This window comes from Osmia lignaria, chromosome 15 (assembly GCF_051020975.1).
Source record: "Osmia lignaria lignaria isolate PbOS001 chromosome 15, iyOsmLign1, whole genome shotgun sequence".
Taxonomy (NCBI): domain Eukaryota; kingdom Metazoa; phylum Arthropoda; class Insecta; order Hymenoptera; family Megachilidae; genus Osmia; species Osmia lignaria.
The window spans coordinates 2,369,385-2,395,406 of NC_135046.1; the positions used below are offsets into that span (position 1 = coordinate 2,369,385).

Here is a 26,022-nt window from a genome sequence, read left to right on the forward strand (position 1 = left end):
AACGTAATTTACACGTAGTTTTAGCCTCTTTCTACATCTATATTTTATCTTTAGTCTTACGAATTAGTCATACAAGTCTAACAACAAAGAGTTCAAACTTTGATAAATAAATAATGAATTATGGAAATAATTTTAATCGTTTGTATATACGATCGAGTTTTCGAAATACAACTTCATCTTTATCTTGCCCGTGAAAATACTGAAATCATGGCAACAATCTGACCCTGGCGATAAGTCTAAATAAGGCAAGGATGTTGATAATATTAGTCACATAACCAGACAAGAAAAGACAATGGCCCACCCGCATGAGGGTGCTATGACCCATATACCTTGACCTACTGTCACAGGTTACAGGTATGATACAGTCCTCTGTCCTACATCATCTTATCTCATGTGTCTCGGCGTTAACTAAATGTTTGATAAAGTTCTGTAACTAACATAAGTCGCGTATAAACGAGTGACGAGATATTCATGAAATATTTCTATTTCTCCGGTTTCGTAAAAACCGGCCAGGGGATAAGGTGGAAAATATGGATGGAAATATAACGAACATACGATTTCTTTTTACAAATTTTTTTATTTTAAAATTAAAACTAATTTCTTCTCATTTATATAATAATCACATGCAAAATTTCCAAATCATTTAGATATCGAAGATTAAGAAATTTGTAAATAGGAAGAAACTTCAAAGAGTATGAAAAGTAGAAACGATGGAAAATAAATAATTGTCTTTGATTTACACATTTTCGTTACAATTAGATGACGGACATCAAGATGTCCAGGTAGACATCTTTCCCGCTCTGAATGGCACCGATCGACGTATATTTATCGTATTTACTATTTACAATGAACAATTTGTATCGTTGTTAAGTCACTTGAGGTGTCGATACCTTGCTCGAATGCGAATGGGTCGGTTTCGGTCCCATGTTCGGCGTCTTTGCCGAGGCTGAACACAAGATCTGCTTATAGGCCTCTCTGTAAAGTTTATTAGTACCGGCATAAATGAAGGGGTTGATGACAGACGAGGCCCACGCTAACACAGACGCGATCACGTGTAAAATAGGGATCTTTATCTTGTCGTCGATCACGTTAACCAGCATCAGTGGCATGAAACACAATAGGAAGCAAAGAAATATCGTCAACATCAGTCTAGTTACTCTCGAGTCTTCTCTTCGCTGGAATCCTCCAGATTTCTTTCTCGACACACCCGCGTGTGCCTTCAAATTCTTCCTGCTTTTCCTCACGCGCCAGTAGATGCATAAATAGGAGACACTTATCACTACGCAGGGCACGATGAATCCTAGAACGAAGAGAAACTTCTTCGGGCTGGTACCGTTCTTCTTGAGTATGGTGCAGGAAAACGTTGTTGGTTCCAAGCCCAAAGTTCCCCAGAAACCGAACAACGGAGGCAAAAGTAAGGAGAAACTGAGGGTCCATATTGCGATTAACATCAAGATGATCCGTTGCGTAGTGTACAGCTGCGCGTAGATTTCGGATCGCGATATCAGTATGTACCTGGAATTTCAACTTTAATTAATATATGGAATCACAAAAGTCTTTGCTATATATTCAGAGTTACAAACCGATTGATCGTAATCGCCACCATACTGAGCAAAGACACAGCCACGTTCCCATAAAAGAACAGGGGGAATATTTTGCACAGAGTTTCACCGAGCACCCATGCCTCGTTTAAGTATCTGCTCGCGGTTAATGGCAAATTCACTGCGGAGAAAATCAAATCCGAGATGCTAAGGCTTATCACGAACGCGGTCGTTGCGTGTCGCCTCAGTCTTGTGTATTTTAGCAGGGCGATCACTGTTACCAAATTACCTGCAATTCAGAACAATATTAATTGTGAATGGAAGAAATTAATCTGAAACGGAAGTGAAGAAAATAGAATTTTACCGGCAACTCCAACGATACTGAAAATTATCGCGCAAACTGCAGCTGCGATTGTAACTGGTCGAGGGAAGTGGTTTAGACCAACTTCCGAGGTGAGGCTGAAAGTGCCGTTCATTAGAGTATCGTCCATCTTTTTCCTTATTAATGAGCTTCTCGGTCGTGATATGTTCTGAAAAAATAAAACGAAAACTTTATGACTTTTAATTCATGATTATTAAATTATTGCAAAACATATGGATTTGGATTATTGGAAAACAGGCATTGGATTATGCTGGATTTCTGTTTTTCAGTAATGTAAATGATTCTTAATCTAATGTCGACCCTCCCCAATGTCTGGAACGTTCATACGCGCCTATGCCTTTTTATTCCACCAGCCACTTGAATTCACTCACTTCGTTTCGTCTTTTTGCATGTTCGTCAGTGGCTTCTTAAATTTTCTTGCTCCCTCGATCTTGTCGATGTATCAGAGGAAAAAAAGAGATAAGAATCGTGTATTTGTCATCCTCGAAGGAAGAACATCTAGCTTTCCCGCGACAGCAATCTCTTCGAGTTATCAGGTTTTTGTGGACTTTGCTCTTGTCTGATTGAAAATAATTGATTTTCACAGTTTTACACTTTTCCCTTTTTCACTGACAACGATCATCGAACCTTCTGCGCACACATCTTACCACGAATTACTCTGATTAACGCTATTTCATGAAATTCTTTCATCCTTTATTGCAAAATTCCTTATCTTGGAACCATTCTGAAGATAATACAATTTCAACGAAGAATCATTCTCGTATTCATTTCACCACAGTTCGTCACAGATTTCTGGCAATTTATCAACGTTAAACCTTGTTTGCGACTATTCGATAACATTTAGTAAAATTTTCACATAATAACACTCGAATAAAAGTATTCGATAAAATTTCTCTGAAGGATTCACTCCTAAGGAAAGATTTCTAAACCAAGAACATTTCCAAACGCTTCAATCATTTAGCTAGCACAGCAAGTACTGACGGAATCTGTAACTCCCCTTTTACTTCGAATCCACGGAGCCTCCTTATCTGTTACTTCTTCATCTAACTCGCTCGTTTCCTCTCTCGTCGCTTTTTTATTTCAACTTTTATTTCATGTACACGCGTGCTTGGGGCAGCGTTCGATCCGCTTTGAGCACCACTGTCCGCGAAGAATCGTGTAATTAATAAATCTCTTTGGAGATCATTGTTATGCAGTGTAGCGTCGTTCAAGTGCAGTAGAATGAAACGATACTCATCGAGATACACCGTGAGAATTCTCCACTGTTTCTCTACCTCGCGACAATCTTGCTAGCGTGCAAGCTGCACCGGGTACCGAACAAATCAACCGTGTACCCTCAGGTGCAACGTGGGCTACCTTTTGCTAGGAATAAGTGTAGGGGAAGAATCCTCCCTCCACTAGTACTCGATCTTGGGAGAACCCGGAAAGAGCCAACAAAGCCTCGGGAGAACCTCAGGAGGTTCTAAGGAAAGTCTAATCTTCTATTTTCGCAAATAAAGAATATAAATAAATAAGGCAAGTGGTGGGGCGCTTTTCCCTTACGCTTCTTATCAACCCTTACTTACATTGTATTACAGTTACTTGTGTTACAAAACTATTATTCACAAACCACGTAATAATTATATCACCTCCTGACAAATTTCATTTCAGATCAGGTCTTATTATAAACAGATTTGTATAATATTATTTTACTTATGTTACAAAACTATTATTCACAAACCACGTAATAATTATATCACCTCCTGACAAATTTCATTTCTGATCAGGTCTTATTATGAACAGATTTGTATAATATTATTTTCTACAATTAGGAACAGTACAATAGCAATAGGTACTCACAATTATAAAGTTCTTCAATAGAGCTTCTCGTTTGAATTAAATGACTTTTTATATTTTAACAAATTTTCAAAAAGAAAAATAAATAACTGACATCGCTATCGTTGTGCACTCTGAATGATGGATCATTTTGCACTCAAATTTTCCAATTCGTCTTTGAAGATCACATTATTCTTCGGGTTCACTTAACTTTAATATCAATTCGGATACATAAAAATGAATTACATTTCCTTGGAATAGAATAATCTTTCGACAAACTGTTAACAGTACTCGTTATTATTTTTAACAATATTACTCTTCATTAATTGTTTTTGTCAAAAGCTCGCCCGAACGTGCACTCTCCGCCCTAACTTCCGCTCCATTCGCTCTCACGGCACACGTTTCACGCACTGCCGGGCTGTTCCTTACGACGAGGTCGAGGCGGTGGTGAAAACGGACGAAGGAGCGTTGGACGAAACGCGATTGGCACACATTGAAATTATCGCTGTCAACGGGGTGTAAGGGGTGGCAGAAAAATAACCGCGTATTCGTATGTTATTTCTCTACTACGAGCTATTAATTCTTAGATTAACGAGCTGCTATCAATTGAATGTCCTCTACTCTCTAATGAATTGGTTTTTCATTTATTTCATTAACGAATTGATCAACTCCATGATACAAAACGGTGAGGATTAATTGATAATCACACGAACACTGCTTTTTTTTCTAACATTTATTTCAACGTCTACGAACCGTATATAAATATCAAATGTTTATTTATAGGAAATTGCTTAGAAAAAATTCAATTTACTTTGCAATTTTCCCACCTTCTTGGTAATGTTTTTGTAACTTGTACTGTTACATAAATATTGTATTTATTTACTGATCATACGAATTCTTTTATGTATGCAGTACATGCAGTTGGGCGAAGATTTCTCACGAGCAACTTCAATACAAGTTAACCCCTCGCTAATGTTGAAGATAACCGTAAAGGCGACTTACCATCACGTAGGCCAGCTGCCAGCACAAAGCCGAAGTCTAACAATCGAAAGGAACGATCCCGCAAACAAAACTGAATCCCCCTCCCCCCCTCTTCCTTTCCCTTGCATCCCTATAGTACTTCCATATGGCTCTCTACCCTGTGATTAAAGGTAATCATAGAGAAATATTATATCGTAGTCGCTCCATCCAGTCTCCTAAGTCAAACAATTTTATCTTGCAGAATTTTTCCCAATTTCTCCGATGCGATTCGTAAAACCTTATGAAAATTCAAATGAGATGCACCAGGCAGCTCGAAAATTCCTCGAACGAGCCATTGTGAATAAGCAACCCCCGATTAGACCGGTTCAAGTAACCTGCTTACAAGAGGAATGCTCCGCGAGAAGAATAGTAGTTGTTTCGTTGCCTGTTTTCAGGATAATAGAGGCGAAATGTTTCCTGAGGCGACGGGCCCGTGTAATCAGGCTATGCATACAAGCCTCCCTTTCGCCTGGAACCCTTACTATCGTTGCGACAATATTTTATCTTACCCAAAGAGAATTCATCTCGTTATCTCGACTGTCCCTTCAAAAATAATTTTTTCAATTTACATAGCCCAACGTTTTACGACGCGGTTAGTCTATTTTCATGTCTGGAAATTCATTGAGTTCGAAGGTTGAGTTACCAGATCATAGACGAGCTGCTCGTCTTTATTTGATTGAGATTTTTTCCAAATCATTTCGAGGAACAATGTTTCGGATCTTGGTATTATTTTTTGAAATTTCATTGAATACTTTGAGATGATTACGTTATATTATCTAAAGGAATAATTATGTCAGATTATCGCAAACGTTTTGTTCATTTCCGTTGTCGTCAATGGAAGCTGGATACCAAAATATGTGGTTAAATAAAAGATAGAGATAGTACCCACGCGAAAAGGGCGGGCCCTTCCGGCTATATTTATTACCGATAAGCTATCTACGCGATAAAATTTCCCAAAACAGATCCCGCCTCAACCGAGTCATACTGATTAATTTTTTTTTTTATTATTCAATTAACAATAGATCTGTGAAGTTTCAAATTTTACTGTAATTTTAGAATATTAAGAGAAAGTAAAACATCACTCGTTATATTTAACAGAGCTCAGGATTGAATATAAGAAGCGAGCTGTATATAACAGGCTGATATGGAAAAATCATTTTATTGACTTTGAGTAATTAGCGATTTTCTTCGTGGCAGTGATCCGAGTTTTACATACCAACCGGAAAGGCAGAGAATCTGAGCGTACATAAAACATATGTCGATAGTTATAATCTACATGCAATAAAAATGATCTGTAACAATAAATCTTAGAATGCAGCACAGAGAACGATAAGAGCTACCGTGGATTATACATTAAAAAACTTCTTTGTCGATGATTAATAAACAGAAGAATAATTCTGTGCGTTGTAATTAAATGATAGAAAGTAATTTGAAAATTGTAAAAATAGGACGTTGTTCTACGAAGTATTCACGATAGAAATATACTTGAGGCAAATTTTTATATTTTCTAAAAAAATAGACATCTTTTATATATTTATTATTTCTCGTCGTATTCAACTTATTAAATATTTCTAACAGCAAAGCAGGGTATTGGACAACCACTGTTGGGTGTTCTGAATGAACTCATTATGTATAGTCCTACAAGCCTATACACTATTTCATTTCAGCTCTGTTCAACAATGCTGTCTATTCACGGAGTACTACGGCGTCTGAACTCGATTCTAAAAGCCAAAAGGGGGGCGGCTTAAGGGCGAGGTGCGTCGAAATAATAAATAAAAAAGTCCCATATGTAGGGACAGAAGCCTTCTTCAGCTCGGCTGCTTTCACGGAACAATCAGTTTTCTACCACTCGAAAGGAAAATAGAATTTGATAATTGTCAGATAAATTTTCTTCTTTTTTTTAATATTAAAAATCACTCGTTTAATTAAATAAAAATTTATTCTGTATCAGCAACGAATACTGATTTAGAATGCTAAGATACTGATGGATAGAACATCTTGTCAAGGATTTAGACAGGGGTATGGTACGTACAGGAAACACGTGCAGGTCGAAACCAGGCTATACGATAATAAACCACAAATACTATTTTTATAAAGCAACTCTGTCATAGGTTTTATTTTCCTCGTACCTTACATTCTAAACACTGTTTTATTATCATTTGTAGAGAATTAAAATTCCAATATGGCTGTTTCAGAATCCTGTTAATTATCAAGACTTCAGTAATTGAAAAAGGAATTTTGATAGTTTATGTTAATAGAATAAGTTTTTATTGTTTATAATACAGAGCGCAGTACCTAACTTTGCTATCCTTAATTACTTTATTATCTGTAAAAGTACAAATTGTTTTTACAAATTGTTTTCGTTTTAGATTATCCTTTAAACCTAATCTTTGTATTTTATATTACATGGCTCACTATCATACAATATTAATAATAAACTACTTTTATTAGTTACATAATCGTTAATTTCTCAATTTCAGTAAGTGAACTTCTGAACGATGAGAACCATAAAGAATCTTGAAATCGAGAAAAAACATACTGGATTAGAAGGATAATAATTTGATAAAGGGATATAAAACACCCCAGGAAATGTTTCTGTCGAAATGAATAATGAAAAATAATATCATGAAGGTAAACGAAAAAAGCCTCTATCGACAGTCTCTTCAGACATTCAAGAAGTACATTGTCTATACTGTTGCGCCTTCTGTTCTATCTCTGCCAAGTGTTTCTCCATTTCTCCGGTTAGTGAATCGACTTCAGACTTCAAATCGAACAACATCCTTTCGTTATCCCTGTAAACGATCTCCATGCCATCGAGGTCCTTAAATTTGGTCGACGTGTCTGCCGTCAACTCCGAGGCCCTCTGCAGGAGCTTCTTCGCCCTCTGAATGTTATCTTTGCTCTTGTTCACTCTGAGACCCAACGACTCGTCGGCACGTTTGTACTCCTCGGAGAGTTTCCTCGTTTTCGCATCGACGTTCTTCGCCTCGTCGGCTACTTTTTGAGCCTCGACACCGATCTCTTGGTTCAGAACGAAGTCGTTTCTTACCGACTGAGTCTGCAGCAGCTTTAGGCGACCATCCAGTTGATTCACTGTCTGCGTAGTGCTGTTCGCTTGCATCTGAGCCCCTCTGGTCACCTCCGCGATCTCCTCCAGATCCATCTCAGACCTTTTCACGTCCCGTTCAGCTTGATTAATTGCAAACTGTGCCAAATCCTGAGCTTTCTGCGCGTCGTTCAGTAAAACGACCACTTTGTTGGCTAAAGCCTGTTTTTCTATCGCGCTTTCCTTCGCCTTATTTGCGCGTTGTTTCAGCTCTTCTGCTCGATGAAGATCATCCTTGGTGTCCGCGAGAATCTTCTCAGAATCGGTCAGAGAACCGACGATGCTCTTTATGCGATCAGCCAACATATTGATCTCGTTGGGTTTCAGTTGGATGTCCTTAGACAACACCTCGTTAGCTAAGTCCCTCACCATGGGTGGCGTGGACTGCTCTTCATCCAGAGTGCTACGTATTCGTTTGTTTATGTCGGATAGATCCTTCGACACATTGTCGGATAAGTTGCGAGCTCTCCAAGCGAAATTGAACGCGTCCTGAGCGTTCGATCTGGCCGTGGTCGCGTCACGTTTCACTTGGATCATCTAAGAAAAAAGTAAAGTAGAAGAATGATTGAACTATGTAAGTAATAGTAAAAATAACAGAATCTAGTAATGAAAAGAAACATACATTACGAAGCAATTGCTCAGCCTCGTCCTTATAATTCTTGATTTTAGCAGCCTGTTTCTTAGCCACGTCCAAAGCTTGATTGGCCTTAGTAACTGCACCTGCGTCACAGGATAAACCGCCGCAAAAACCGCAGCCAGCACCACCGCACACGCTGCTGCAGTCTGTCACGTTATCTCCACACATTTCCAGATTCAATCCTGGCATGGTCTTATCGAAAGTCCTCAATTTATCGTTTATTTGATCTAGGGACTCTCTGTTCCTCTTCTGTGCCTCGTCCACGAAGCCACGATTCTTGGCCAGCAAACTCTCCGTGTGTTTGCGGTACCTTTCCGCGTCAGCTAGAACGTTGCTCGTGTCGTTCGCCATTTTCTCTGCTTGCTTCGACTGCTCAGCCATTTGCTGGGTAACGTTCAAAGCACCTTGCACATTCTCCTCCTGCAGTCTAGTGGCGTTTCCTTTGAGGTCCGCCGCAGCTTGGTGCAAATTGTTCGTTCTATTTTTAAGGTTCTTCAAAGCAGCGTCACCTAGATTCACCCTTTGACTGACGGTCTCTAGAAGATTGTTTACTTCCTCTAATTGCTTGGTGGACATGGAGACATTACGGTTCAAGTCGATGGCTAGGTCGTTCAGTTCATCTAGATCTTGACTTCTGATGGAGGTGCTGCTGATCAATCCCTTCACCTGATCTAAAGACTCGATCATGTCGTCGAATTCCTGGCTGTAAACGCCGGTTGTTCCGACCTTCTGGATCCTCGACGCTTCCTCGATGACGAGGTTCGTTTTGTTTCTTAAGCCAGTCAGCGTTATGTCCCAGTTGTCGAAACACTCCCCGCAAGGATTACATTGAGGAGCGTTTCCGTAATAACCACGATAGCACTGGTCACACTTCTCGCCACCGATCCCTTTGTGACAGATGCACATTCCTGTTTCTCCGTCGCACTGTTGGCTCGCTGAACCGGTTAAGTCGCAATCGCAAGGATAACACTTGATGGTCGGATTGCCCCAGAAATTCGTTTGGCACTCGTTGCACCGTCTTCCTCCGAAACCTGGCTTACACTCGCAGGTACCGTCGTACGGATTGCAACTACGACGAGAAACAACTTTTCAGTAATACTTGGAGAAATTGTTAGAAAATTACGTTCAGCTACAAACCTGTCGGAAACGCTTCCAACCGAGTCACATTCGCAAGGATCGCATCCTTGTCCGCTGGCGATCCTCCAATGATTTTCCTCGCAAGAATCGCAATGCTGTCCGATAACGTGAGGTAGACAAGGACACTGTCCAGTTCGGTGATCGCAAGGACCTGCGTTTCTATCGGTACCCAAGACGTCGCAATGACAATCCTGGCAGTCCTGTTCCAGGGCATTGCCATAGAATCCAGCTTTACAAATGTGACAATTCGCTCCGTCGGTGTTGTAAAGGCACTGCAAGCAACGGCCAGTTTGAGAATCGCAATTTCCAATTTGTCGAAGATCAGTGTTGTTGTTGCAGTTGCAAAACTCGCAGTTGCCGCCTGGAACTTCAGGATTGCCGAAGTAATTTTCAGCACAGCTTTCGCAACGTGGACCCGTGTAGCCGTCGTAGCATTCGCAGATCACATCGTGAGTGATCGAATCCAAGGAACAACTGTCGGCGTAGGAATGGCCTGAGCCCAGAGCTCCTGTACGAATGAAATTTATATTAATTTTGAGAGAATTGAAAGATACTGAGGGACATTTAAATCTTACCTGGACAAGGGCATGCTCTGCAAGGAATGTCCACCCCGATTCTAGGATCGCCGTAGTAGGTTTCAATGCATCGATCGCAGTTGTGCCCAGTCGTATAATCGCGACAATTGATGCAAGCTCCAGTTTTCGAGTCACAGTTCTCCGCGTGTCCGTTGCACTCGCACCGTTGACAATGCGGAAAATTCCAGAATCCTGGCTCGCATTGACCGCAGGTTCTACCGTAAGTATTCGGTCGACACTTGCAACGACCAGTTTCCACGTCGCAGAAATTGTCTAGAGCGCCCACACCGTCACAGTCGCAGGGGATGCAACCCTCCGGGCCAAAACCGTAGGTGCCAGGTGCGCAACGATCACACCTTCTACCAACGACGTTCGGTTTACAGGGACAGGTACCTCCGTAATTCTCGCACAACAAACTGTGGGATCCTGTTGGATTACACTCGCAGGCTGAAATGGAAGATTGATGGTGCTGTTACAGCTGTTGTTTCTCAATGAAACTTTTTAAGAAATTACACAAATTACTCTGCTGACTTAATAAATAATGTTATCACTCACAATGTGCACCGTCGTAAACGTAATAACCGATACTGTTTTGATACTTCTTGCATACTTCTGGCATGTGGGTCCACACAGCATTGAAATCGTTAAAAAATTCGCTGCAGTGGTGTCTCTCATATTCCTGGCGACGTAATTCACCGACTCCAGGTGTTTTGAAGAAAGGTATCGCATCTATTTTTGGTCTCAGTACGATCTGAACAAAATTAAGTTCTAATTAATACATAAGTCTTAGAGAACTTTTAGAAATGTTAGAGATTAATAAATGTTTACCGAGTCAACTAAGATAGATGCCGAGGGCGTGTCTACATGGTTGTTAAATTTCCGGAACTGTAGTAATAGATTGTATCTTTTTCCAGCTTCCAGGCAAACGGAAGGCTGCGCAACGATGCTTCTGGATCGTAAAGGAAGTTGTGCCCACAGCTGATCGTACTCCGGCCTCCAATCGGCACAGAGGCCATTTGGATCCACCGGGCCGTCTCTTTCGATGATTATCTGGACATTTTCCCAGGATCCTTGCTGGACCGGTTCGTAACGGACGATTATGTCGTACCATAATGTTTTACGAATATCGTCGATCGTGAAATTCAGCACTGAACCTTCTAGCGCCTTCATAAATCCAGTCCCGGTCCAAGTGCTGTTTCTTCCGTCACGATAAGGTTCTCTAATCACCACTTGGCAATTCTGTCGAAGTAATTAAAGAAATTCGATTTTCATTAAACATTATTAATTATACAAAAATGAAAAGAAGAAATAATTACATCGGAAGCTCTGGCTAATTCTCCTTCGTAAATTAAGAAGTCCAACGATCCGGTGTAATAACTCTGCTCGGGTTGGTTGCAAGTTCTCCCGCTAATATGAGGTCTGCAACGGCATTGGCCACTTATAACGTCGCAGGAATTCTCGTACGAACCACCAGGATCACAGTCGCAAGGCTTGCAACCGTCCGGATCCTCCGACAGGCCCCAGTAATCCAGAAGGCACTGGTTACAGTCACGAGCAGTGACGAAACGTTTGCAGGTACACTCGCCGGTGATCGTGTTACAGCCTCGATTGTCGATGGTACCCAGAGTGTTGCATGTGCAAGCTAAACATGAATACAAATTTTAATATACTATTTACAATTGTACCGATATATCTGATATTGGTACCTTGACATCCATCAGGATTTTCAGGATCGAAATTCCAATATCCATTTTTGCAGCGATCACAACGACGACCCTCCACGTTTGCTTTGCAGCGGCAGCGACCAGATTCGTCTCCTCTAAGAGGATCGGTTCTCGAATCGCATATACCGTCGTCCAAAGAACCACCGAGATCGCAGTCGCAAGCTGTAAACGACATTAAAAGAGAGAAGGTCTTAGGATAATGAATTGTGTAGAAATTGTTGAACTACAACTCCGTATAAACGTACGTAAGCAAGCTTCAGGGTGAGATATGTCCTTAGTGACGTCATGGTAATAGAACAATTTACATAATTCGCAGTTTCGCCCTTCGGTATTGTGTTGGCAGTCGTTGCAAACACCGCCAGACACGCGGCCAGACTGTTCATAAACATCTTCGTCGAAGTGACAGGAAGTCGAGTGATTGTTGCAATTACATGGTCTGCACGCGTTCGTCTGTTTTCCAACGGCCGGCTTCCATGGCAGATCGTTGTAGAAGTCCTGACACTTTTCGCAATTCAAACCTGTCGTGTTATGCGTGCACTCGCATCTACCGTGCACCATGTTCTCCTCGTCAGCGACACCGGGCAGAGGTAGACATCTTGATGCGTGACCGTAGCAGGAGCAAGAACCACGGATCACCATGTTCTGAATGCCGTAATAGTATTTCTCGCGAATTTCAGCGCGATCGTCCAACAGATCGTCACCTAAGGTATGTAGCCTGGTCATATTTATGCGGAGGTTCGTAATTTTTAAAAGATCCTGCACCTCCTTCGAATAAGGGTTGTCGATTTCTAGATTTCGAGGTAACACTCTGAAAAATGATGATGGTTGATATTTAGTCATCTTTAGATTATAACACGAAGTCTTAAAGATATAGTTGAGCATCGAATGACCATTGCTTATCGTTGTTTACGTACCTGAAGATAACGTCGCCTCCTGTCGATGGCGCCACGCCAGAATATCTTGTCTCGCAGATGACGTCAGTCAAGGTTTGGGGTTGTTCGGTAGACACGCCTGGGAAATATTGCTCGCAGTTGTGGGCGAAGTATCGATATACTTTCCAAGTTCTTCCAAAATCGTAAGATCTTTCGATCAGCATCGCCGCTGGTCGAAAGGTCTTGAAACGGATTATGATGTGGGTGAAATGAAATTCCGCTTCTAAATCGAAACGTATCGTTACATTTTCAACGCCATTCTCTGCTTGCCACCAGTTCTTCCTATTAATTAAAACGTACAAATGATTATTTTAGAAAAATCGTTCTCGACCGAAGATTAATATCACGATCGTACATACTCGGTAACAATGTTTTCGATATTGTGTTGTTGCTTCGGCAATGATGCATCGCAGAAAAAGCATTTCTTCCTGTCCTTCAAATGGGAAACGATGCAATATCTTTCTGGTCCGTGAAGACCGCAAGTCGAAGACGCGCACAGCCGACTTTTCCTTCCGATTAGTAAATTACCTGTGGCGGGATAACACGAACTTTGCTCGCAAGGATGCTTCCTTTTCAAAGGACCTACGAGGAATAACGATAAATGAAAGGTACCATTAAAAAATAGACCAAGTTAGCCACAGTATTGGTTATCTCCGTCCCCTACAACGTATCGTTAAGATCACCTATTAACTTGTAATTATAGTTTGTTATTTATATTCCCAAAGAATACAAGTTAGCGGTCGGAAACCTTAACCACATTATGAAGTAAGGTAAAAGAAGAAGTTTGAAATCATCGTTGATTACTTTGAAAAATCTCGTTTAGTCAAACGATTAAGAATTAATGATAAAGTTATTTCTTAATATAATTAATGATTGTATGCCTTAGTAGATATAGGCATTTCTACGCTGACAATCAATGTGTTAAGGAAACAATAACGGACAGGCCGGGTAATAGCCAGAACAACATTCTCATGCTGGTTTTAAACGTTCGATAGTAATGTACAAGATGGATTTAAGGGAGTAGCTAAAATGGCTACCTCTTGAACTAGGAACGGTCAGCCGTGGCCAATAATGGCGTTCCTCGGCCACCTCCATGGGTGGCATATCTCCTCTCTGGACTGATCCTACAACACCCTCGTTTTCATCTCAGATTGCTAGTCATATTTATCTCTATACACTCTTATATAGAAACCCAGGGAAGTACATTGAAGCAAAATACAATTATTAGAAATTGTTCTTAAGGAAAATCCAAATTCGTCGCTAGGAAATGTCTCAACACGTTTGTTAGCAGCATTTAAAATACCTTTTTCGTTTCTATCGATGAAGTTCTTGGGTGATAACTAATTGTGATTTTAATAAGCTTAGGTTTAGAAAACGTTTCTTATTGAACTTACCTCTAATTGGTACCCTTTCTCTAGGATATTGTGGATCTGCAGCACCTGGAAAAATAATGAATTTCATTGAAAACAGTCTATTATTTCATTTATCAAATTTATATAGAATTATACGTTTTTTCATTTTTTAAATAAATCGCTAGTGAAGATTCGTCAAGTGCGTACGCGCTCATTTTTCTCTGAGGAAACTTTAAATGAATCTAACAGAGATATCAAACGTTCCACTACTGGTAAGGCCTATCGCCGGATGTTTATGATCTATCTTCCCTGGAAATCACCATTCAACGAATCCCTTAAACGCACAGAAGTTAAAAAAAAAACTTGTCTTATTTCGCCATTGCTCATATTCCTCTTCTTGTTACTATATTATTCTTTCGTTATTAAACGGTCTTAACAAATTAATTTTTAAATCATTTTACTTGAACAAAAAATTTGTCATAAAATGTATGATATTTAATAATGTATACAAATTGTTGCATTTTTTTATAACTACATACTTAAAATTTTTCATTTCTTCATTAAAGATGATTAGTATTATCCGATTTTCGTGTTCTAAATTTCTAAGGCGCTGAAATTTTTGACACCGAAATAAAGTTGAGGAGTTCAGGAGGAAGACAGGTCAAGGGGTCGTCCCGCTATCTAATCGTAATGGATAAAATGTATTCTCGTAGGAGGAATGAATGAAAGCACGTTTCGATCATGAGTAGATGAATCTTAACTATTTTATTACAACAAAACTTGTACCCTCGATAGATGCTTACTTGTTGCGATAACCGTTGCAAATAACAATATTGCAAGGATCGTTTGATAAGAACACATTCCAGCCATTTTCACTCCTCCTCTCTGTTATTCAAGTTTCCAAATCTAAGCCATGGGCGTTATGTTTCATCTGAAAAGAAGACGTAGCAAAGGATGAATTTACTTTTAATTCTAAAAGATAAAGATCAAGAATCGCGAAGGTTTGTTACGCGTGTTTTGTATCGTTAACGAAGCTCTTTAAATTCACTGGATTGCATCGACGATAATAACATTTTTATTCGTGAATAATAACAATTTCTATATTAGAGTGCAGCTTTGTAGAGAAAAAAAACGCATGCTAAAGTTGAATGACCGGACAAAAGCGATGCTTACGGAGATCTAGAATGCTTGATAAATTCCTAAGTATGTATCTATGTACGTTGAACGAAGAACTATGAAAAATTTCTGATAAACTTCCAGCTTGTCCTATTTTAAAACGTATCTTCTTTCAAGAAAATCTCTTTCATTTATTAATTTCGTCTAAAGCTATTAAACGCGCCGAAGAAATGCAAGTTATCTGACACTGGGATGCTCCAATATTTATTATATTTATCTGAGAGCGTACACAGTATTTTCTATCGATGTTTATCAATGACTCATTAAATTGTCATTTAAAAAGCGAATTTCAATCGTTTAAGCTACAACGTTTGGGATTATCGGTTTACATCTAACACGGTCTCCGATCAAACGTCAAACGTGCCCAAACAAACAATAGCACACGGCGATGTTAATTAAAATACTGCTGCTCCGGCGGTGGTCACAAAACCGCGCCGAAACTGAAGCACAATCTTTCCTCCGCATGAATCAACCTTCTGTTTGGCGATAAAGAAAGAAACTCGAAGAGACACTGGTGCAGTGTCTAAGCATCCCGCTTAAAGTAAGCATGGAAGAGAGGAAGAAAGAAGAAAAGAAGCGGCCAGTCTTACCTAACTCGGTGTGCCTTTGGTGGAGCGTGGTGTTCTGTGATTCTGTTCACACCTACGCTCGAAAAGGCTTGAGTAAAACGCGATCGTCACTGGGAAAATGATCCACGAGGCTGGATCACATGAACGGAGCAAGAATGTTATCACAAGACGAGGAATGAACAAGAGACAACGTCGTGGACGCCTGATGGCGCGTTTCTCGCACGGTTTCTCGGTTAAAGAGAACCTCCGACTCCGAAAGCGGCCAGTGCCGTACGTAGAATGAGATCCCTTTCTTGCTCGTGCTCTTCGAACGAAAGCTGGGTTTTAGCGGAGGCCGAGGGGCAAGGTAGGACAGAATGAAGAGTAGGGAAGTGATTGCGGGGGAGGCTGGAAAGAAAATACACGCTTACTGTACTTGTTCGGGGATCAGCAATTTTGTTGTTACGCTTTTATTTCTTGGCTATCTTTTTTTGTTAGTTTGATAATTTTATAGGAAAATCAAATTTCGATGGAATAATTGAATTTCTGAGATAGATATTGTTGAATTACTAATTTAAATTTTGGAGCAAGTAACTTTGAATGATTGTTCAAGTCATGAATATGATTTTTGAAGAAACCTTCTTATTGTTTGTTGTTACACAATTATTATTATGCAAGTCTCGAGGCAATTCTTGAGACAAGTCTCATCGTGTACGAAGTCTTTAATGGGCTACATCTGCACGTGTACAACGCCAACCAGTTGGTTGCCATTCGCACGTGCAGCACACTTGTATTCGGTTTCTTTCGTTTTTCTTTAAACGTGGTTTAGGTACAGCTAGTGTGTCGAACTGTAGGACTGACCAGTGCCTCGGAGTAAACCTCGGGTTTTAGCCACAGTCAAAGGTCGCTTCTAGGGTAGCTATTGAGCAGGGGTGAATAAGATTTAACTCTTTGGGTACAAAAATGTAAATGCTTGGAAAGTATATCAAAAGCAATAATATCTAATTAAAAAGCATTTAATGAAGAGGCAATAATATATTATAATTTATGTAAGAAGCAAATGTGACCGTCGGAAAGGAAGGAAGAGAAGCGTGGGAGGTCTTATCACTGAAACATATCCCGGTTATGATAGTAAAGTACCATTGCCTTTTCATTATCTTCTGTTTTCGTTTTTGCATCTTTCTTTCCTTTTCTGTTCTTTTCATTCATGTAGTAATATAAAATTTATAAACGATATTCATTGTTTAATAAATTACGCGTATTTTTTTTTAAATATAGCTATAAAAAAATTAATTTATACTCTTAGGATTAGGATATAGAAAACAATATCACAAATATATGAAAATATATAAATTTTATTATAATTATACAGAAGATTTATTAAGTAGATCTACGTAAGCTTCTGCTATCAAATCCTGGGCTTTTATACCCAACTTAGTCATTAGATCTTGTGCAATCTTCTCTCCATTATCTGTGTCTTCTTCCTGAGTTAGAACTACCTAAAACAATAGTAATAACAATATATAATTTATGCAAGAGGAAACAGCCATTACTCTTATAATGTTATTATATACCTCTAATTCTAAAAACTGTCCTAAACCTTCAACATCATCAACATGTACACGGGTTTGCCCAATCATGTACAATTGTCTAGTCTTTTTCACAATACCTGCACAACCATTTGATGCACTTAAGATACTTTCAATCTCAGTACAAGTATTGGCTTCTAACACCGCTTTATCATAATTACAAAGCTTTGGACCCAATGTATTGCATCTTTTATAATAAATTAATTCTCCTGAACCATTCTACAGAATAAAAGACAAGTATGAATAATACATAACATAAAATTAAAAAAAGTTTGTAATCTATATTTTACTTTAAATTTCCGTAATTTTAATCTTCCTTCTGCTACTTTGAAAAACGTATCATGCTGATTTATAATAACACAATCAGTATCAGTTAACTGTTTAATTCGAGAAACTACATCTGTCGGGTCATTAATTGTTGCTTTTATTTCAATATTGCGCATTGTTACTCATTAACAATACTACTTTCTTATAATAATAAATTCTTCACAAGTACTATATGTATACTTTTTAAACACCCAACGAAAAGTGTACCTGCCGTCACCAGAGTTCATAACTAAGCCGCGCAAGTGGTGGGGGAACTTAGCGAGCCTCGAAACTCCCACTTCGCTAATTGCTTCTAATATACGGGGTGAAACAATAATACGGTTGAATAGGAAGAATACAGAATGATACACATGAGTAGAAAACCGTGCTACCCGTTATACACTCCAAATGATACATTTTCGCGTAGATGCACCGCGTGGAGGCGCTTCAGTGACGCTATGCGCAAGCGTATGGGAGTGGGAGTATTGCCAATCAGGGCGAAGATGCGCACGAAGGAACGAAAACTGGTCTTTTCGCAGTTATGGACTCTCGTAGAACAGAGTATAAAGTAGGGTTATTTTTGCATAAATGAAAGATTATATTTTTAATACCACGTGAATTAGTATAAAACTACTGATAAATTGTAAGGGGTTGATATTTTTAACAGCTTGACAGCAATAAATACATATTTTACTAAATCTATCATACAAATTGTTACGACGTTCTAGAGGGCGCAGTTATCTAACTCCTCGTACTTCGTGACAGTAGCTATAGATCCAACAAAACTGGATATGCTTTTGGGGAGTCCCCAATCCCCAATAACCCAGGCGTATTCCCAACTCGTATTCACCGACGAGATACAGTATCTCGTATTTTAAATACACATTTAGTTCCGATTGTTACCGCCAGAGGGCGCTAATTCGAAATTCTACTTTTAGTTGAAATTTTTGCCGCGAGAGGGCCAAAATATATACCAAATTTAGTTCCGATTTTTACCACCAAGGGGCGCAATGCAGGGATGTCTGGGTTGCTAAGATGAAAGGAAAGCAAACTTGTAAGGGGTATAGAAATGTAAGGAATGCAGAGGTGTAAGGGATACTGGGATATAAGAGAATCCAATTATTTTATTAATTTCTTGTGTTGATTCTGACTGATTTAAAAAAAGAATAGAGTCTTTGAAAGGTCTAAGTATAAATCGTATAGCAGTGTAGCTGAAGCAATGACTAAATAAAGTTAATTGTATCAATTCCAGATAGGGTTACATGGTAATAAAGAAACGAATGAGGAATTTCAGTTATTGAATAAAAATGAAAGCAAACAGACGTTTATTTTACAGAGCGATAATTAGTATTAAGTAGTCCTAAATAAAAGTTTTAAATGATGAAAGCTTATATACAATATTCATACCGTTCGATCAAGTGTCCCTTCATTACCTTTTTAAGGCTCATGCACTGCGGAACAAAAAGTGCTCTAATTTTATTATTTACATGAATTTCAAGCTAATATTTTAGAAGCTTATTCTTGCAAGCATATTTTCTACCCAAGGGGTTAAATATTTTGCAGTACGAAACATGTTAAATAAACGATGATATTTTATTTTATCATTAAGTTATGGTGACGGAAGAAAAATGAGGATTCTCAGTGAAATATAGGGAAACTTAATTAAATGACATTATTATCATTAAATAAAGTAATAATAAAATGCACTGCACACTACACTGTACATTTATAATATACTGTATCATTCTTTCTCTTGGCCATTCCCCATTCTCAAGAGGGCACAATTGCCCATCACTGACATCGCAGATATTGGGGGCCAACTGTATGTATAATCAACATTTAGGTCTATTTGACAAAGATTATTGCCGATGCTTGTTTTAGTAGTTGCAACGTTGTTTCTTAACAGTAGTTTAATTATCATAAATTTCAATTAAATTAATAGTAAATCTTCAAGTAATTATTTGTTAAAAGGACCGAACCACACGTTTAGATAGTTCGATAGTTTCACTTATTATGCTTCGATAATAATGTGAATTTTTGTTATTTATACAATTTTTAGTACTCGTTAAACTACACAAGCTTTTCATTTCTTTTGTTTTATTGCTCTCGCTCGTAATTAAGAGGATTAAACACCGAAACGATCGTTGTCAGTGATTACAATTTGAATTCTTTTTTTTCTCCTTTGATATCTATTTTTCAATTTACGATTCGATAAACAAGTTTATGATTTATAAATAACTGAAATACACATTTTTTTATAACTTTAAATTAATGAGCCGAAGACGATTTTTATTATAATACATGAAGTATCACGTTCTCTTTGTAGTAAGGATACGTTGAAGATAATGATACAATTATAAAGAAAACGAGTACTTTAAGAATAATACGCTGAAAAATATGTTCTGAAATTCGATCGAGCATAATCGTACTTAATTTTAATCACCATTAAACAATTTCATTTTAAGCGTTCACTTTTCAAGTGAAATTCGCTCGGAGTTATTTGAAATCTCAATTCCTAATCAATTTAATTTAACTACGTCTTTTATTAACAATAATAATTCATTTGAGATTTATCTACACTTTTCATTTTATTTATCGATAATAACGTTCAATTCAAATCTCGTTCATTATATCGCATTTTTTATTCCTTAGTTTATATAAATTTTTAATTATCTAGTTTTTGGTAACATAGTATTGAATTGAAAGTGCTAAAGTGTTACCGCGAATTAATCTTCGAATTTCTCCGTCAATGTTTTTGAGCAATACCTATCCTTTTCCCTTCCTAATAGAAACAAATATTTTCAATTATTGCTTTATCACATTGCAACTTTTCATATCAGAAATGTCGATCAATTAAGACTCTTCGGAACGATAATCGTTCCCTTTCTGATTACACCAATATTTCCAACACAAATCTTAATTCAATCCCTCTGTTCTCGACGATACTTTAATTCTATCAACACCCTGGATCAACGCTCGTCATCGAAAACGATTGATCGTCAAACGATCTCCTACAAATACACCATCACGATCAGTGTATCCATTCCATTCATACCCTTATACGATGTCCTTGAAAAAACATTCCGCGATCAGAGTCGTAAAGTTTGTGTCTTCTTTCGGTAACGTCTTGTCGCATTTTCCATTGTCCCCTTCCGGTAACGTCAGCTTCTTATCATCGAGCTCGTTGAGGAAGTCGCGATCGGGTGCTCCGTGAATGTTTAAATGTACTCGGCGAACATGATCCAATAGGTGACGTTCAGAACGGCGAATAGGAAGGGGAAAAAGACCCGTGAAACTCGGTCGATGTTCAGGGCACGCATTCGCGCCCTTTGGGCAGGTGTAGGTCCTGGCGGTGGTCCGGTTGATTTCTGCGATCGACCGGATAACAACATTGCGTTCTCCTGCGTGAGAACGATCACAACCTGAACCGCCGGTGTGCAGACAACGCTTCTGTGCCTCGAAACTTACAGAGACGAATGCATGCACGATAATCCGATCTTTCAATTCTTCAATTAACCCTTTCTAACTTAGAGAGGGTGGACTCTCTCTAAGGTTCGCTCTCTCATATTTTGCGAGGCACAGAAGCTGTCTGGAACAGTCGGATTTTCATCCAGGCGTTACCTTAGTGGCAATGTCGAAGATTTTGTCGAGCTTTGCGGTATCCGTGCCACTGGAGGATGGCGGCGCAGGAGGAGGCGCCGGCTTAGCCGCCGGTGGATCCGAATCGCCGAGGACGATATTTACCAGGCAATACTCCATCAACGCCATGAACACGAACACCGTGCAAACGGACATGAACGCATCAACGGCCTTTAGATACGACACGGGTGGTAGTGACGCTTGACTCTTCGCGTGTTGGGTCGAAAGAGTGAGCAGGGATGTTACGCCAAGTGTTACCCTCGCTGGCGCTGCTTCCGGTTTTATCCAAAAGGACACCCACTGTGCAGAGTATGAGGCAATTGATTTCAATACAAAGATATTGGAAATTAAAAGAAACTTAACTTCTGCAAAAATTTTAAAGTATATTTTATTTGCTTCTCCGTCTATAAAAAACTAATATCTCATAAGCTTATGAAACAATAAAGATTTTTTACTGAAAAACTCACCGACATAATGACGATTAAGCAAGTGGGAACGTATGTATGAAACAGGTAGTAGCCAAGTCTACGCTTTAAGACGAATACTACCTCGAGGCAAGTGAAGTTACCTAAACAGTAAAGAAATTTCTATTAATCTTTCTTCGACGAACACGGATACCCACGAAACATCGACGTTACTGTCTTCCAATGAACATTACTCGGTTCAGTGTGACATCATTTTCTACTTTTATTCGTACGCCTCTTCTCTTTCAACAGTCTCGAATTGAACGTTAATTAGGGAAGAGTAAAAAGACCGTTTTGTTTCGCGAGCACAAAGCGTCGTGAACACGAAACGTTCGCTTACCGGTCGAATAGACCTGGGTGCAATCGGCCGTGTAATTCTTAACCAGTTGCAACTGCGGCAGCTCGATGTTCTCGTCGACGACGAGTGGCACGTCAGGATCCCACTGGAAGATCATTTCGTCCGTCGTGTGCGACACTGTTGACCGAGTTGTTTTGTCCTTGTGAAATCGTACCGGTATTCACCGTGTATAAAACTAAAAAGGCCGTACTCTACGACTCGGTTCCCGAATATTCAAGTAAATTCACAGCGCTGCTCGATTTACCGTCTAATCGTTTGGAACGCTTTTCATTCAAAGCATTGGACACCTTCGGAAGCTCTATCGTGCTTTAACCCCGTTCGTAAGATAGAAATACGAAAAAAAAAGGAATTGGAACACGAACGGAAAGAGATTCTTAATATGATACCGTGAGGAATGGTAATTAGCGATCAGAAAATGAAAATAAAAAGAAAATAGTATATTAAGGTATTCTTGAAGAAAATTCTTGAAGAAAGTAATCTCTATTTAGAATTTTGAAATCAGTTTAAGAGAAATACAATTCTACTCACGGCTTTCCATCTGTAGCTTACATTCCTGTGTATCGTGAGGGTAGATAAGGAAATTCATGGCACAAGAGAGTTTCAATGTCAATCTGAAACATAATGACACAATATTTCCTCTTATATAAGGATTTAATAACGAAATGATTCATTCGTGTTATATCAAATGTGCAAGGTGATGATTTCTAAAGAATTGAAAAATATACTTACTTGACCATGTATAAAATAGTCTTGTCTTTGTACAACCACAAATAGTGATTCGGTATAGTCATCGTTTGAAAAGTCACTGACTTCGCGTTCTTGAAGAAGGAATCTGGTCGCCACATATTCTTCAACCAGTCTACTTCCAGTAATCTTAAATTTTAATGAAATTGACGCACATTTTTAACTTACTAATTTTTGCAATATTATAAATCTTCTACTATAACTGAAAAATAAAAACTGTCACACCTATATTCGGATGTCATGTTTTCTGGTAATCGCAGCCTGTTATCTTTCCAAGTTTGAGCGAAGAATATGTCAGCAGCGTAGGTCTAGAAACACCAAAAACCATGATCTATACTTCAACATTTGAACCCTTTGCGGACGGTTGTCTGTGGACAGCAGTCCAAGCGTCACTCGCGCGTCAGAGTATCCCTTCCGCAAAGGGTTAACACTATTTATTTCATGTTACATTTTTCTTTTAAACCCTTTTGGAATAGATAGTTTGCCGAGGTCATTATTAAATCGATTTACTTTGAAACAATATCAAAAATTTGAATCGGATGTAAGAAATTAATGTAATAATAAATAATACCATTGAATTCTCGTCTATCGAGTCAAGTCCCATGACGGTTACGTGGAAGTAAACGACGGTCGCTTGTCCATCTTTCTTAGGCGGTCGCATTTTATCATAGAGCTTAGGATCTTCCGGTAAGAGATCGAAGAACTCCAAACTCCGCCTGCAATTTCGATTCACAGCTTCGGTAAAGGTAGAAACACTTCGTCAATCAAACCATAAGAAACTTTCACACGAAGTTAAATAAATACGGGAACGAAATATGTTTAAGAACCATTTAATGACAAAATCTTAGATAAAATTAGTATTCAAATAATACTTTTTTAAGGAGACATTTTATCGTATTTTCACTGTTAATTATCCTCAGGAATGAAAAACACAATTACACCGCGTTTAATTGTTGTTCAGTACCACATATATAGGAGTGAAATTAAGAAAAGCTCATTGTCAGTAAACTTTCCGACGTCCACTCACATCCATTTCATCACATCTTATCAACTTTTCGTTAAACACATAACAAATTCATGTTTTAATACATTCATACACGATGTTCACTATTTTCACGCGTAGGATTTAATCTCGTCGAACTTGACACACTGCACTGCAGAAGTTTCACTGTGATCCACTGTTTCGACTTCTTCGCGGTGATTTCATCGAGTCTTCTATCCATGGTCGATTCGAAATCGTTCTGCATTAAAAAGTTTCATTTTACTCTGAAATAATATCACTTAAGATTCCTTAAAATGTTAAACGCGAACGATTGTTAAACCTGTAATAAAAGTACTATTATATTTATAAAATATCATTGTTCAGAGGTATGTTAAAGAAATAATTCTTACAATTTTATAAAAATTTCTACCCACTTAACTATTTTTACATATTTACGTTTCACGAATCTAATAATATTGGATAGGAGTAAAGAATACATCCATTTCGTGTTCTCTAAAACTGCCATTTTGTAGCGTCAGAACGCAAAAAGAACCTCTTCTTCCACCGATACCTACGTTTTCATAATGTAACATTACATGAGATTCTCATGGAAGTGGACCCCAAGTTCAAGTAGAAAAACTGCTGGTTTAGGACTAAAAACTCTAACATAAGAACTATTAGAATAAGAGTCGAAGAGAAAAAGAATGGCGATTGAAGAAGAGGAAGATAGAAATCCAGAAAGAAGAACCGATGATTGAATATTCCAATGGAATAGTAATATAAATTCCATGACAAGAAACCATATTTACAAAGAAAATTACAAACCCAAGAAGAGACTGTTGGTATTACTCTCCATTATAAAAGAACTATAACTACTGACTCGCAATCGTAATAGAAGAATACTAAAAAATCCAGATCTCCATGGAGAAGAGATAGAAATCCAAGGAGAGAAACTGCTGATGATGTTCCAAAAGGAAAGGGCTACAACTCGAGGGAAAAGTATTGGTGGCGCGTTAAAATGGCGGCGCTAATAGTAGGAAGATTCTTACTGAGCATCCGCGGTGCGTCCGAGCAGGAGAAGAAGTACGACCGAGGAAAGAATTGCGGAAACCATGCCGCCTCCATGTGCCTCGTCCATCGACATCTTTCGTCGACGTCTCCTCAGCGCATTTTCTTCGTACCAGAAGCGGAAGGAATCAAGAGTCGGAGAGAAGTAACAAAGAAGGTGGGCGCGTGTAACCAGTGCGTGGAACGGAAGTGAGCGGAAGAGATAAAGAAAAGAAAGAAAAAAAAAAAAGATTCTTCGAAGGAAATCGAGCTCTATCTTTCTCTCCCTCTCTGTTCGTTGGCCAATCCCTTCGCCTTTTGCTGATCGTTAATCCCCGAATCGCGAGGACGTGCAACCGTCGACTGACTTCTTCAAACGACTTTGTCGAAGCTGCAGAATCCTCATCGTCGGCTATAGAGATGCAACGGTGGAGGTGGATACTCGTTGGTAGCGGTAGTGGTGGCGATGGAGGTGGTGGACCAGCAACGGCACTAGCACCGATATGCACCTCGTCGCCACCCCGCTTCTTCCTCTTAACTCGATACCGAGGGTAGAAGAAAAGAAAGAAGGGGTAACTCGCGCTCGTGACGTGCTACACGATGACAGGTTAGAAAGGGTCGAGAGTATCGCGGAGGACCGAGGAGGAAAGAAGTGGTGGTAATCCCTGTAGGTTCGTGGCGTTCCGATGTTTCCACGACACGAATCTACCTCAATGCGGCATATGCCCAATGTGCCATCGTCAACGGACGTAATCGCGCGACACGAACACCTTGTCAAACGCGCTAATTGCGACGATGAATGCTAAGGGGATAAATAACGTAAGGCTGGATGGAGGCCACGCGGATCATGATCGGGTGCACCCTCGCGATCTCGGATTTTCATTCCTCGGATCAATCGGTATGTGCGGATATCGCGTTCAACAAAACGAGTGTCAATTTTTTTTTCTA

General features: G+C 39.1%; 4 protein-coding genes and 1 long non-coding RNA gene across 10 annotated transcripts; 1 reads left to right on the forward strand and 4 right to left on the reverse strand.

Annotated features, from left to right (window-relative positions):
* Positions 1–592: 592 nt before the first annotated feature.
* Positions 593–4,129, reverse strand: Tre1 (Trapped in endoderm 1). 3 transcript variants are annotated; one of them, XM_034315894.2, is made up of 4 exons: positions 3,763–4,129; positions 1,906–2,071; positions 1,584–1,830; positions 593–1,515 (listed from the first exon to the last, which is right to left on the reverse strand). In XM_034315894.2, the coding sequence occupies exons 2-4, from the start codon at positions 2,030–2,032 to the stop codon at positions 867–869; spliced, it is 1,023 nt and encodes a 340-aa protein (XP_034171785.2). In that variant the 5' UTR covers positions 2,033–2,071; positions 3,763–4,129; the 3' UTR covers positions 593–866. The 3 variants fall into 3 exon arrangements, with proteins under 3 accessions (XP_034171785.2, XP_034171786.2, XP_034171784.2); XM_034315895.2 differs by lacking the exon at positions 3,763–4,129 and adding an exon at positions 2,255–3,111; XM_034315893.2 differs by lacking the exon at positions 3,763–4,129 and adding an exon at positions 2,295–3,105 and having other exon boundaries at positions 594–1,515.
* A 44-nt stretch (positions 4,130–4,173) lies between these two features.
* LOC117600451 (uncharacterized) lies at positions 4,174–8,588 on the forward strand. Its single transcript, XR_004580468.2, has 3 exons — positions 4,174–4,288; positions 4,651–4,889; positions 4,961–8,588. It is a non-coding gene; the product is annotated as an uncharacterized LOC117600451 (long non-coding RNA).
* Positions 6,845–16,260, reverse strand: LanB1 (laminin subunit beta-1). Of its 3 annotated transcripts, none has more exons than XM_034315886.2 (15): positions 15,988–16,260; positions 15,025–15,152; positions 14,264–14,308; positions 13,907–13,993; positions 13,229–13,451; positions 12,852–13,151; positions 12,183–12,745; positions 11,920–12,099; positions 11,530–11,855; positions 11,042–11,452; positions 10,769–10,964; positions 10,214–10,660; positions 9,639–10,146; positions 8,487–9,570; positions 6,845–8,401 (listed from the first exon to the last, which is right to left on the reverse strand). In XM_034315886.2, exons 2-15 carry the CDS (start codon positions 15,089–15,091, stop codon positions 7,430–7,432), a joined length of 5,409 nt encoding a protein of 1,802 aa, XP_034171777.1. In that variant the 5' UTR covers positions 15,092–15,152; positions 15,988–16,260; the 3' UTR covers positions 6,845–7,429. The 3 variants fall into 3 exon arrangements, with proteins under 3 accessions (XP_034171777.1, XP_034171778.1, XP_034171779.1); XM_034315887.2 differs by lacking the exon at positions 15,988–16,260 and adding an exon at positions 15,395–15,601; XM_034315888.2 differs by lacking the exon at positions 13,907–13,993.
* Positions 16,261–17,280: 1,020 nt separating this feature from the next.
* LOC117600450 (uncharacterized) lies at positions 17,281–18,661 on the reverse strand. Its single transcript, XM_034315899.2, has 3 exons — positions 17,825–18,661; positions 17,520–17,753; positions 17,281–17,444 (listed from the first exon to the last, which is right to left on the reverse strand). Exons 1-3 carry the CDS (start codon positions 17,975–17,977, stop codon positions 17,310–17,312), a joined length of 522 nt encoding a protein of 173 aa, XP_034171790.2. The 5' UTR covers positions 17,978–18,661; the 3' UTR covers positions 17,281–17,309.
* A 519-nt stretch (positions 18,662–19,180) lies between these two features.
* Positions 19,181–25,563, reverse strand: ort (glycine receptor ora transientless). Of its 2 annotated transcripts, none has more exons than XM_034315892.2 (9): positions 25,077–25,563; positions 23,617–23,761; positions 23,271–23,353; positions 23,031–23,174; positions 22,830–22,912; positions 22,284–22,418; positions 21,947–22,047; positions 21,462–21,779; positions 19,181–21,208 (listed from the first exon to the last, which is right to left on the reverse strand). In XM_034315892.2, exons 1-9 carry the CDS (start codon positions 25,169–25,171, stop codon positions 21,059–21,061), a joined length of 1,254 nt encoding a protein of 417 aa, XP_034171783.1. In that variant the 5' UTR covers positions 25,172–25,563; the 3' UTR covers positions 19,181–21,058. The 2 variants fall into 2 exon arrangements, with proteins under 2 accessions (XP_034171783.1, XP_034171782.1); XM_034315891.2 differs by having other exon boundaries at positions 19,181–21,241.
* Between the last annotated feature and the right edge of the window lie 459 nt (positions 25,564–26,022).